Source organism: Macrobrachium nipponense, chromosome 2 (genome assembly GCF_015104395.2).
Source record: "Macrobrachium nipponense isolate FS-2020 chromosome 2, ASM1510439v2, whole genome shotgun sequence".
NCBI lineage: Eukaryota > Metazoa > Arthropoda > Malacostraca > Decapoda > Palaemonidae > Macrobrachium > Macrobrachium nipponense.
In genome coordinates, this window is record NC_087201.1 from 74,804,033 (window position 1) to 74,816,532 (window position 12,500).

The 12,500-nt window shown below is 35.2% G+C and overlaps 1 protein-coding gene across 5 annotated transcripts in view; it reads right to left on the reverse strand.

Moving 5' to 3' along the window:
* The window catches only part of LOC135220669 (glutamate receptor 1-like), a 713,951-nt gene that overhangs the window by 6,678 nt on the left and 694,773 nt on the right, over positions 1-12,500 (reverse strand). For all 5 annotated transcript variants that reach the window (XM_064258041.1, XM_064258039.1, XM_064258037.1 and 2 more), the window contains exon 17: positions 12,017-12,261. In XM_064258041.1, coding sequence (XP_064114111.1) covers positions 12,017-12,261 — 245 coding nt within the window. The remainder of the gene's footprint in view (positions 1-12,016; positions 12,262-12,500) is intronic.

The window sequence follows — 12,500 nt, forward strand, 5'->3', positions numbered from 1 at the left end:
TCTGAAATATTTAAAAATATTATAAAAAACCTGACTTGAATGAACATTGACTATAAAAACGTTTTCAAAATTTCTAGCGAGAAAATCTACCTAGTGGAGGTGGAAGAAAATCAATAATCTATTTTAGAGTTTCTAAGTAATAAAATATTCTACGTGTCTCGTGTGCAATTTATATAACGTCTCTCTCTCTCTCTCTCTCTCTCTCTCTCTCTCTCTCTCTCTCTCTCTCTATTAATTAGCTTAAAAATAGCAGAACTGAAAATAGAACTCGAATAATAGATGAAATTTCACAATAGTCTTTGATAATTCCAGGTATCTAATTAGTGTTATTATTTTACCCACTCGTTCCGTAAAATATTTTCGCAACATTCAGTATCGTGCTATGACTACCTGATCATCTGAAGCAGTACAGATGCCGTTACTTTATTATCAAGTTCATTAGGGTTAGATTCTTTCGGAAAAGATCAGAACTTCATCATATAACAACCCTTAACTTTATACATAAGGATAGCATATTAAAATTTGGAATGAACATTACTGGTTCTCTGAAATTAACAAACTTTTTTTTTTTATTTGCCGGATAAAAAAATTAAGTATAGGTTCTGGCAAATATTTTGTCGCAGAGTGAGAAAAATCATTTCTTTTTTTATTAATGGTGATCACCTGAAAAGCCCAAAATGCGCAGTTTGAAATAGGAAATTTAAAAAAATGTAGAACAAAGTAAGCCAATTTGTCGTCAGTACTAACATGCGAGAGACTGCATGTATACTTGAGGCAGGTAAGCATATAAAGTGTTACTGTCTTAACAATAGGAAAAATTTGTCTTTGGAGATGGCGTCGGTAAAGCTAGGTGCTCTCAACTCGGAAAACTTGGATTCAAATCCTGTTTAAGAACGAGATTAGGATTTGTTCATGTCTTGTCCCAGCGGCCAGTCTGAGGTCACAAAATGAGTCCATGATTTTACCTATGAATGCAGAAAAGTTAAGAATATCCTAGTTTTACCAGACCACTGAGCTGATTAACAGCTCTCCTAGGGCTGGCCCGAAGGATTAGATATTTTTAAGTGGCTAGGAACCAATTGGTCACCTAGCAACCGGACCTACAGCTTATTGTGGGATCCAAACCACCACATTTTTCTGGTGATAGAAATGAATTTCTATCACCAGAAATAAATCCCTCTGATTCGGCTTTGGCCGAGCCGAAAATCGAACTTCGGATTGGCAGCCGAGCACGAAAACCACTCATCCAACGAGGAACCAGCGCCTCAGTGGCGTGGTTGGTATAGTGTTGGCGCCCCACCCCGTTGGTCGCGTGTTCGATTCTCGGTCATTCCATTGAGGAGTGAGAGATGTGTATTTCTGGTGATAGAAGTTCACTCTCGACGTGGTTCGTAAGTCACGTAAAGCCGTTGGTCCCGTTGCTGAATAACCACTGGTTCCATGCAACGTAAAAACACCATACAAACAAACAAACAAACAACGAGGAATCATATGAATACAGAGGAATACAATCATTTGTGTGCGTATAGTTTCGAATGCAGCAAAGTGGCTTGGTATGCAATGAGCCAATATGCTGCTTGTTTAAAAAACACACACACACACACACACACACGCACGCACACACACACACACACACACACACACACACACACACACACACATATATATATTATATATATATAATATATATATATCTATATGATATATATATATATATATAATATATATATATTATATATATTACTATATATAGTACATATAGATAGATAGATAGATAGATAATAGATAGATAGATAAATGCCATTCCTGCCAAATAAGGAAGGAACGTTTCATATATTTTCAGTTTTAACGTATTCCGTCATATTTTTCAATGGACACAAGGGTTTCTCCCGCCAATATGTACAATTGAGCACTTTAGAATTAAATTAAAGTAACATATTGTTTCTTCTCACAGCCTGAAAGCTTTCCATAAACTGGATCTCTATAGTCACAAATACTAAAAACAACAATCGGTTACGGGTTGGTCTTTGGCACACCTGAAGATACTCTCTATCTGTCGCAGTGTTCCCTCTGCATTTACACAAACTGATCATTGTCGGTTATACAATGGTTAGCCGATTTCAGTAAGTTTTCTCGGATCCTTCTTCAAGTAGCTTGTAATTATTTCCCTGAGAAACTAAGTAGAAAATGTAATTCTGTTCTAAATAATCAACACCTACAGGTTCTTCCCAATTCTACATGAGCTTTATAGATCGCTCATCTCTATTTGCCTGTAGCCATGTTTTCGTAGGCTACGATTTCCATTTGATAGGTGGTTCTTCAGCGGAACTCAAATTCTACAAAACAGCTATTTTTCATCATTCATAAGGTGACATAACTGACATTAGAAATTTAAATGACCTGGGCACTGCCCGGGCAAAGCTGTAGATTCCGTCACGAAACTGTATTAGAAACTGCCAGTTCAGGATAACAGTCATTGAAATGTATCTAGAGCATGCATTTGACATACAGCTCTCCAAGAATGTGCTTTTTTAAACACATAACTTTCCCCTGAATCATACGCAATACATTTCCTCATTCAAAAGCCCCATTCAAAAGCATTGAAATGTCAACTGTCTCGCACTATGTGACTTATTCTGCTTCAGTGATAGAATGATTTAGCTCATTACTGCTAAGCATCGTTATCTGAATTCATGATCGTCTTCATGCCATTATCTGTGCATATATTCCTTCCATTGGCTTCCTCTTAAGCTCACTCCAAAAGATTGCATATGATTTATACTTCCGCTATTGAAGCAATATCCTTTCCATTCAATGGCTCTTACAGAACAATGTCGGTATGACAATGCATTTACATACATTATCATTCCAGTCACTTTTTTCTGAAACTTTTCTATTACCCGTTCTCTTTAATATTAGCAGTCAGTCAACATTCTTATGGAACAAGGCATAAAATATCTTCCTCAGAGTAGAATGTACATTTATAAATACAAAGAAAAGAGATAACGTGATAAACCAGGACTCATAAATCTAGAACCGAGAAAGATAAAGACTCCAAAACGTCAACAGGCAATGGAAATTGGATTTTTGTTCGGCTAACGAAAAAATTCCCATCACACCAGTTATCAATACTTGATACATTAAAATGTGAAAAAAAATCTCCATGCAACCTCATGTACAATTCTGACGTTCTTATACCACGTAGAAGTCCACTATCACATACCAATCATGCGTATGAGGAGGCATAATTTCCTAATATTCCATGATAACCAGGCAATTCAAGAGAAAAACTGGAAACTTTTTTTACATATCAAAATTCATTTTCAGTAACATTTACATTTTACTTACATGTATTAAACTTAGATATCTTGAATATCAGAAAACACACGCACATACATACGCACACGCATATATATATAAATATATATATATATATATATATATATATATATATATATATTATGTGTGTGTGTGTATGCATTCATACATGTGTTTGTACTCTGACTTACGTTTGCATAAATGAGAATTCAATAATGAAAGATATACAAATCCCCTAACAATTAAGGGAATATCTAATTTTCACATTCACTTACTTTCGAAACACTTCACAAATCAAAATTCACCAAAATGAAACGACTTACTATCATTCACGTAACATCCCGCGAATTGTTTGTCACTCATGATATATAATATAGACAAACAGAATAATTCCTCAGGGGAGGCAAAATAATTTGCAGAGGAGAGGTTCTTTTTTTCGGAGGCGCTTCCTCATAATTCTCATCCCGTTCATATTTTTGGTGCCATGCAGATTAAGCTGCACTTGACACCACGCTCCCGGAGTAAAATGCTTTGGGAATTTTTTCTTTTCCCTCTCTTTCTTTTTTGGTGTGTGTGAAGTAAAAGAATACGAAGCGTACAATTCTCGGAAGATTTACGCTGCCTTTGTTTTATCATTTTTATTTCTCTTTAAGGGCCCAAAAAAGACAGAATCCAGCTGAAGCCAGTTTTCATGTCAGATACACACACACGCATATATATATATATATATATATATATATATATATATATATATATATATATATATATATATATATATATAGGTAATGCCACGGAGGAAACTGAAAAAACGAGTACTGCCGTGATCACTCGGTCTTAACAACCCTTTACTGTAGGCAAAGTAAAGGATCGTTAAGACCGAAAGATCTTGGCAGTTCTCGTTTTTACATTTTCCTCCGTGGCATTACCTATATATATAATATATATATATATATATATATATATATATATATATAATATATATATATATATATACTATATATACATATATATATATATATATATATATATATATATAATATATATATATATATACTACATATATATAGTAGTAATCAGAATAATCGTAATTGAACTTTTGAAAGTAGATGTATCAACCGTCCTCTTAAAAAGAAATTACATATTTGAGCAAATGAATAAATATACGAATGCTATTGAATATTTTAAAGAAAACATACCATAAAAACAAAATATAGGCACATACATGCAATCCTTAACGGAGTTGGCTTTATCAGGTATTACCATTACTTTTCTAAACTAGGAATCAAATGTGTAGAAATTGCAACCTCTCTCTCTCTCTCTCTCTCTCTCTCTCTCTCTCTCTCTCTCTCTCTCTCTCTCTCTCTCTCTCTCTCTCTGTGTGTGTGTGTGTGTGTGTGTGTGTGTGCGAGAATGCTGATGGTACCCGAAAACTCCCGGAAAATGGTTTCCTTTGACCATATTGCCATACATACGTAGTGCTCGTCTGGAGGGAAAATGGGCTTGTTGATATGTAGAAATCCAAATACACTATTGTTCCCTGTATTTTCAATTGTACTTTGAAGTTCTACAACTTATCAGATATAAAAGTTGCAGGATACTCAAGTTCCCAAGTGTCTTGCAATACCCGATATCATTGTCTACTACTAACGGATTAGAAGCTTTTGAGTTCATTCAAATCTACAAGTATAATGCATATTATGGTTTTCGTTGTAACCTAACCTGAAATGGTCTCCCTTAACCCCTCCCCCACCTGACAAACCTGTCCTCCTAACCTCCAACCTATCTCCTGGAAGTGGAAAATTCGCAAACCTGATCTTCCTAAACCTCACTTTTAGCACTTAACCTCCGCCAAACCTTTCTGAGGTGAAAGTCAAAAATCGTAAATTTGACCAGCCTCAGCTTTCAAGGAAACTTTATTATATTTAAGTTTGAAATAAACGCAGCAGCATCTGTGTGCTTTACGTCGATTATTTATGTGTAGATATATAGGTATAAACATCTCCACGTGACGAAGAAAAATGAGCCTCTGTATATATGTAAGAAATTAAATGTTATGTAATCCCAAATTAATTCCACATAACATACGCTTATGAATCACATATATATATTAATTTATACGCGCATCTTCCTGTAAATTAAGATGGTTTTATATAAATATAAATGGCAATGCTACGAAGAGTTTTTCTCTAAATCATATTTAATACGTGGAATGTAAAACAGTGGTTCGCGTTAAAATTCCCTTGTGATTCCTGCGATAATCCCTTGCATTAGATGGGAGATTTCGGCGGTCTTTATTCGGATGTTACAGTCATTGATTTGACGAGGTGACTAATTCCGGCGGAAAGTAGTAATCGTTAACCAGATTCCACTTCGTTTATCAAGTACTTACAATGAATTAAACGGTTTTTAACGACCGCGTTCCTGGAAAACAGAATAATTATTTTCCGCAAATAATTACTGTGTTTTCCCATTCAACTAAGTGTTCTTATGCTTGAAAAATGAATGATCTCAGACAAGGGCTTGAGAGAGAGAGAGAGAGAGAGAGAGAGAGAGAGAGAGAGAGAGAGAGAGAGAAGCCTGTAGCACGTGTAAGATCTTAACATGAAATGCATGTATATCAGTTCTTGAATATGTATCATCAAAACTTCATTGCCTCAGTCACGAGATATCTTTAAGATAATCTTCAAGATGCATATAACAAGAGTGAACTCTTTGTCAAATACCTATTATCATGACAAGGATTGGTGGTGCTACAATACCGCTTTTACTATCATTATTGCATACTAAGGCAGACTGAAGTCAACTAATATTCTTATCTTACCGCCTTACAAAGAAAAGAACATTAATTTTGATGGGGAAAAAATCATAGGCTCTCTTCTAAAAATTGGGAATATTATAAAATGAAACATACGATGATTAGTCTTACCTTTTACTTATTTTCCATCTAATGCGGATACCACGAGTCTCCGACCAACTACTGAGCAGACAAGAATTATTAAAAAAAATGTTTTTAGCATATTGCGAGTTATTTTTTGTCTCCAACTGCAGTGGCGTTCAGAGAAAATCCCAAAATCATTCTGATACATTATGACTTAATTGAAATTTTTAAAATGACGAACTTGAATACACAAACGAACACATCCCTCGCAACTTTACTGCGAACTATCCTTAAGACGAAAGAACTTAAGTGAAGGTCGTGAACAAATTAACAAAATGGACCAGTTAGTGGTTAAGAAACGAAAAATGTTGTTAGTTTTGCATTCGATTTTGGGGACACTTCTGCACAATATATATATTAGGGATTTTTGAGGTCAAATGACACTCGTTTAAACAAAATGAAACAAAACATCTAACTGGCAACTTAACCTACCTTTGTTCCGTTTCATGCCCTCTTTGGAGTTGGATGAAAGTCAAACTAGGCAAAGATAAACTCCTGTGATTACAAAAATATACTTTTTATTTCCCAAAATTAGCAAGCATTAAAATGGAATAAAATTAATTAACTGTGACTCAAAATAAACGTTAAACTATCATATTCCTCTCAAAATCATATTTAAGTAAGTACCCCCTCATCCCCTAAGTGTCCAAACCCTAATAGTTTATTAATTAATAGTCAAAACCAGTCAGAGAATAAACCCATTGGTGACTTCGAATCGATCTTGTCCGACGGACCTGCAACGCCTCTTCCGGGCGTGTTCCACACTCTTGTCAATCAAAATCAGTGAGTCCCCCCTTTGCAACTGTTATTCAGATATGTCATTTTCTGTTCGTTAAGAACACACACAAACCGATTGGCACACAATAGGCAGGCATGCTTCATGCCTGAAATTCGTGATCTTCGAGGCGTGTCACTGACCACAAAGGTGGACTGGTAAGCTATCCTGTCTGTTTTTTCTTCATTTCAGCATCTTCGAGGAATCCAGTGTTTTGCACTTGTCTCTAACCGGCAAGAGCTAAGGTTAACAACCAGATTACTGTGCCTTTAAGATATCTATCTATCTATCTATCTATCTATCTATCTATCTATCTATCTATCTATATATATATATATATATATATATGTATAGATATATATATATATATATATATATATAGATATATATATAAAACTGTTATGTAAATAAGCTTATGTAGAAATTGGGGGAATTTTTCATTTTTTTTCATTTTTACAAACGGAGAAAAACGTTTTATACGGATAGGTAGAGGAACTGGTTGTTACAATATTCATGTAGCATCTTAATTCCGATTTGGCTGATGGAATGCTGTGGCGAATTTCATAGAAAGAAAAAGGTTTAGAATGGAGAATTTTTGCCTTATACCCTAGACCTAGATAAACAGAAAAAAAAATGGCGAGGGGAAAAAATGATTGAGAACTGAGGAAGGACTTGGCTCATAAAAGAAATCAGAAGAAATCACGGAGAGAATCTCTTGGATGAACAAAAAAAACTTAGAACACAGAATGTATGGAGAAAATGTAGCGAGAGGGATGAATGAAAATAAAAAAAGACATTTACACAATCAAAGACAAGACAGCATTTATGACAGATAAGTGACAAACTATTTTTTTGCGTTGCCAAAATGAGATTGTTAAAATTACAACGCAAAGATTAGCGAGGCCCGAGAATCCACGTTATTTCGAGGCCAAATATTGACCTAAGATACGGGTTAAGATTATCGATATTGTTGCAAAGAGAAAAAAGAAAACGAGAAGAGAACACTACAAGGTAAAACTAAAACCTTTGTAATAGATTACTGGTGAAATCTTTAGAATATGCAGGAAATATCAACTAACAGCGAGGACTAAGCAGAAAGATAAAATGAAATTAAACGCCAAATTTATAGTGGAACATGAAAACAAGCTGATGTAATATGTCTCTCCAAGGCCGAAGGTAATTATGTATTCATAATGAAACTAAATATTATGGTTCACTTGTCTGAGGAGAATAGAGCCTAAATTTACGTTCTCATGAATATTTAAAGAAGTAATACATAAGCAATATATAATAATAATGAACTTATGGAAAATACACTTATGGGAAGTACGTACAAACAAATTTACTTCAGTATCCATGAATCCATTAATGTATTTCTACCGTACAACATTATTCATTACATTGTACTTATATTTTTATATATTTATTTATTTATTTTTCAAAATATTATTTTTTCCTAATAACTGATCTCTTCTTTCTGTGTTTCCTATAACCTTCTGTTCCTTTCTTCAAATGAACACCATATGCTTTGGAAGCTTGAAGTTTTAGTTAATGGCCCCTGTAGGCTTATTGCATACAAATAGCGTTCATCTTATGAATAAGAAGAATAATGATAATAATTTTGAAGAAAGATTATTGTGGACGCTTAAATAGTAAGAGATAAAAAAAATATGCATGAAAAGTGCTTCGTAGACTCTTATGCAAATGCTTCAGCAAAATCTCCCATAGCGTGCGAGCAACAACTTACCCAGAAATCACTGGGTTCATCCCCACTGCATTTACCGATAAAAAACGGAAAGTCATTGCCTTCCCTAACGAAGTTATGAGCCTTTTTAGCGGGAGAAAACGGATAATGGAAATGACAGTCAGGAATGAAGTTCGTTTTCGAAGTAAATCTAACATTGATAACTGGAATTCGGATTCATAAAATAAAAAGACATTTTTTACCGAATGTTGGGTAAAAAGGTGTGGCGTGTAGCAAAAAAAAAAAAAAAAAAAAAAAAAAAAAAAAAAAAAAAAACAAGATGCATCGCTCGTAGGTTATGTAAGATATCCTTTCATAAACAAACTGCCACTGCTGATTTAACAATGAATAAAATGAGATTGGAAACCTCGTTATTGGGGAAATGTTGAGGTGAATGCCGAAAGAAAATACATCAAGTATTTGGAGCGTTCTTATGAATACATGCGATCATTTTCATTTGTTTTATTTATTTTTTTTTTTTTTAGATCTATCGCCTTTTGTAAGTTTGTATCACCCATGTGTTAAATGTTTGTTAACATCGACAAACAGGAAAATGAGGTTTGCATTCAACCAAAGTACAGGTGACGGCGCCAGTGATAAATCGAGTCGTCTCGAAATTTGACATAGTATATAACTGTGGTAACGGAGTAAAATAACACTGAACAAATCAAGTTATGTCGAGAGAGCTTGCAAGTCATTTATTTACCGAATCCAGTAGGATTACCTCCCGTTTAAATCTAAGATATCTGGATATTCGTAACGAGCCATTTGCCAGCGGCGTGGTAACATTTATTGATCTGGACTCCGCTTTCAAGTAGCGAGGTAAAGCGGTTCTCAAATTTCCCCTCTTCGTTTCCTAGTGTAGCTGTGGTGGCCTCGGGGCAAGAGAGTGGCGAGTGGGCAAACAAAATTTTACGCAAATAGATGTATTCATCTCTGTTAATGGGATTATAAAAATCACAATGGGTCTGAATTTCTGATATTGATAAGTTCCTGGAATTGTAAGTTTTCCTCTTCCTTTACCTTCTTTCTTTTTTCATCTACCCTTGGGCCTTCAAATCCTCTTAATTAAAAAGGTGCCTGATAACTCCTTTCGAAGTCAAATTCAAGGAGTTTTCTCCCTTTTCATAAGCCTAATATAAGGGTAGACTGTTGCCGAACTCACTGGGCTTTTCATAGAAAAAGCTCAGACTTACTAGCATAGATATCGACAACAATTGTTTTCCAGTATAATATGAAATTTTTCATAATCTATAGTTGTCCCTTCAAGAATTTTCTTTCTTGGCACTTTTCTAAAGACTGTTTTAAGGTAAGCCAAATTTTCCAGAGAAAACCGGGTAATCTGATCTTCTGCCGTCGAACTCTGATATCTAAAATATCTTATCAGTTTCCTTTTTTCTGATACTTTCGCGCAATTTTCAGGCATTTGTGTAACAATGTAATCATGTGTAATGACAGACAATCTTCTTTGTGAAAAAAATAATCTTTTTTAGCTTCAGCTTCCTTTTATTTTTTTTATTTTTTTTTTACCAAGCTCAGGTAATCGTCATTTTATTAATTCAATTCTTTTATTTTGTTTTTGATAACACATCCATGACAAAAACTACAGTTATAGTAGTCACGTGTCTTAAATTGATAGTAAAATACGCGCATATGAACCATCGAATGTTTTAATGCATCTGGAAATTTGCATGTCAAGTCCATGAGTGTTCATAATGTTTATAAAGGACAAGAAGTCATTTACTTCCTGCAAAGGTCGATTATGTAGTCATTTAGCATCTTGGAACCTCATTTTCCTGGTATTCTTTTATCTCTGTAATTCCATAAACGGATCTTCAAATTCCTTAGTGAAACCCTGAATTGTTTTTTACACTATTCATTTCTCACTCCTTCCATAACTTTCTTAGAAATGAAAATAACGGACTATAAAGAGCTCTTGGTCAAAGTAAGTGCAATTTGAAATTACATTCTCGCAGATTTGAGTGGTAAAGCAGCTAGGCCAGGTGCATATGCATAAATAGGTCCATGGTATATGAATATGAGAGGATGTGGCTCATATATCTGTGACAGTTAATTTATCTGTGGAGAATAAGTTGGTATTAAGTCGATTACGGAGTCACGGCGTTCAGGTCTGGGAAAGAGAAAGTTTGACTGCGACTGGGGTCACTGACAGTAGCATAGCAAGAGAGAGAGAGAGAGAGAGAGAGAGAGAGAGAGAGAGAGAGAGAGAGAGAGAGAGATTAGTCACGAAAACTGTGGAAATTGATAGAAGATTATAAATGTGTAAACCGAATAACTGCGGGTCAAGCTTGAGTTTAGGAACATGAGATGATAAAAGTTATTAACATTATGTGTTTACTACCTAAGAATGAGAGAGAGAGAGAGAGAGAGAGAGAGAGAGAGAGAGAGAGAGAGAGAGAGAGAGAGAGAGAGAATAAACAATTTAGGGAGACTGAACTTCTGCCTAGCAGGGTTTGAAATAGGCTAAACCGTAATTGCCCTGGGTGATTTAAATGCCAATGGAAGAGAAAAAAAGAGAAATATTGTAAGTGGCAGGTAATAAATAATTTAAAGATAGAATTGCCACTTACGGTAGTCAATGAATTTATTAGATTAATGAATCATATACTTGTTCTCTGGCGCATACACAAACTGTAGATGATCGTTCGTCCTGCTTCGAAGATTATTTTATAAATATGATTCCCGGGAAAAACCTGATTATAATTTCAATTTCAGTTTCTTCTTAACAGTGGAAGATTCAGATCGTTATGAAATCTGCATTAAGATCACATGCGCACACACGTGTACAAATATGCTTATTAGTTTTAGTTTTTATGTAAGAATTACTATTGAGATGACTTTATGTGTCCTACCGCACTTTTTCTATCCGCCTCAATTCTTAAAACCTACTTAAGCCAGAGGGCTGCAAATTGATACGTTGATCATACACCCTCCGATCATCAAACATACCAAATTGTAGCCTTCTAGCCGCAGTAGCTTTTATTTTATTTAAGGTGAAAGTGATCCAACATCGTACGTCTGGCAACGATATAGGACAGGCCACCACCGGGCCATTGTTAAAATGTCATAGGCCGAGGCTCATACAACATTATAATACCAAGACCACCGAAAGATATGCCTATTTTCGGTAGCCTTGAGTGTACGCTGTATAAAAAGCTCGACTTCGGCGCATTTTCATTTTTTTTATTTATTGTAAACAAAAAACCAGCGGGGAACTTACCGTAATGGAGATCCCATGGGAGTGGCAACGCCGTATCCATTCGAGTTCAGATCTTGACCTATTTTCATGGTGTCGCAAGGAAGCTGCTCGTTGATGTAGTCGTTTTTGCCGCTCTCCAGGAGGAGGGCGTACTTGCCGTTCGATTCCCTCACGCGCTGAATGCCTTCCTCGTAAGAGGACACGAAGACGTGAGGTCGGGCGCTCATGAATTCCCACATACGGCTGTAGACGCTTATTTTCGATCTCTGGAAAGGCACAGGGGAAATGCACTGTTATTGCTGTCTTTAATTAGTTATTCACAATTATAATGATGGCAAAATAAGACTTTTCTTGTGAGTAAATCTTGGCTAATGTTCAAAATCTCTTAAATCATTCAACTTCACGAGGATCACTGTCTTCATCAGACAGTAGTTTTCGTAAACTCAGGGACTTTTTAGCAACACACGAAGATTGTCACACAAGAAATCAGTCTTGATTTTTTTAG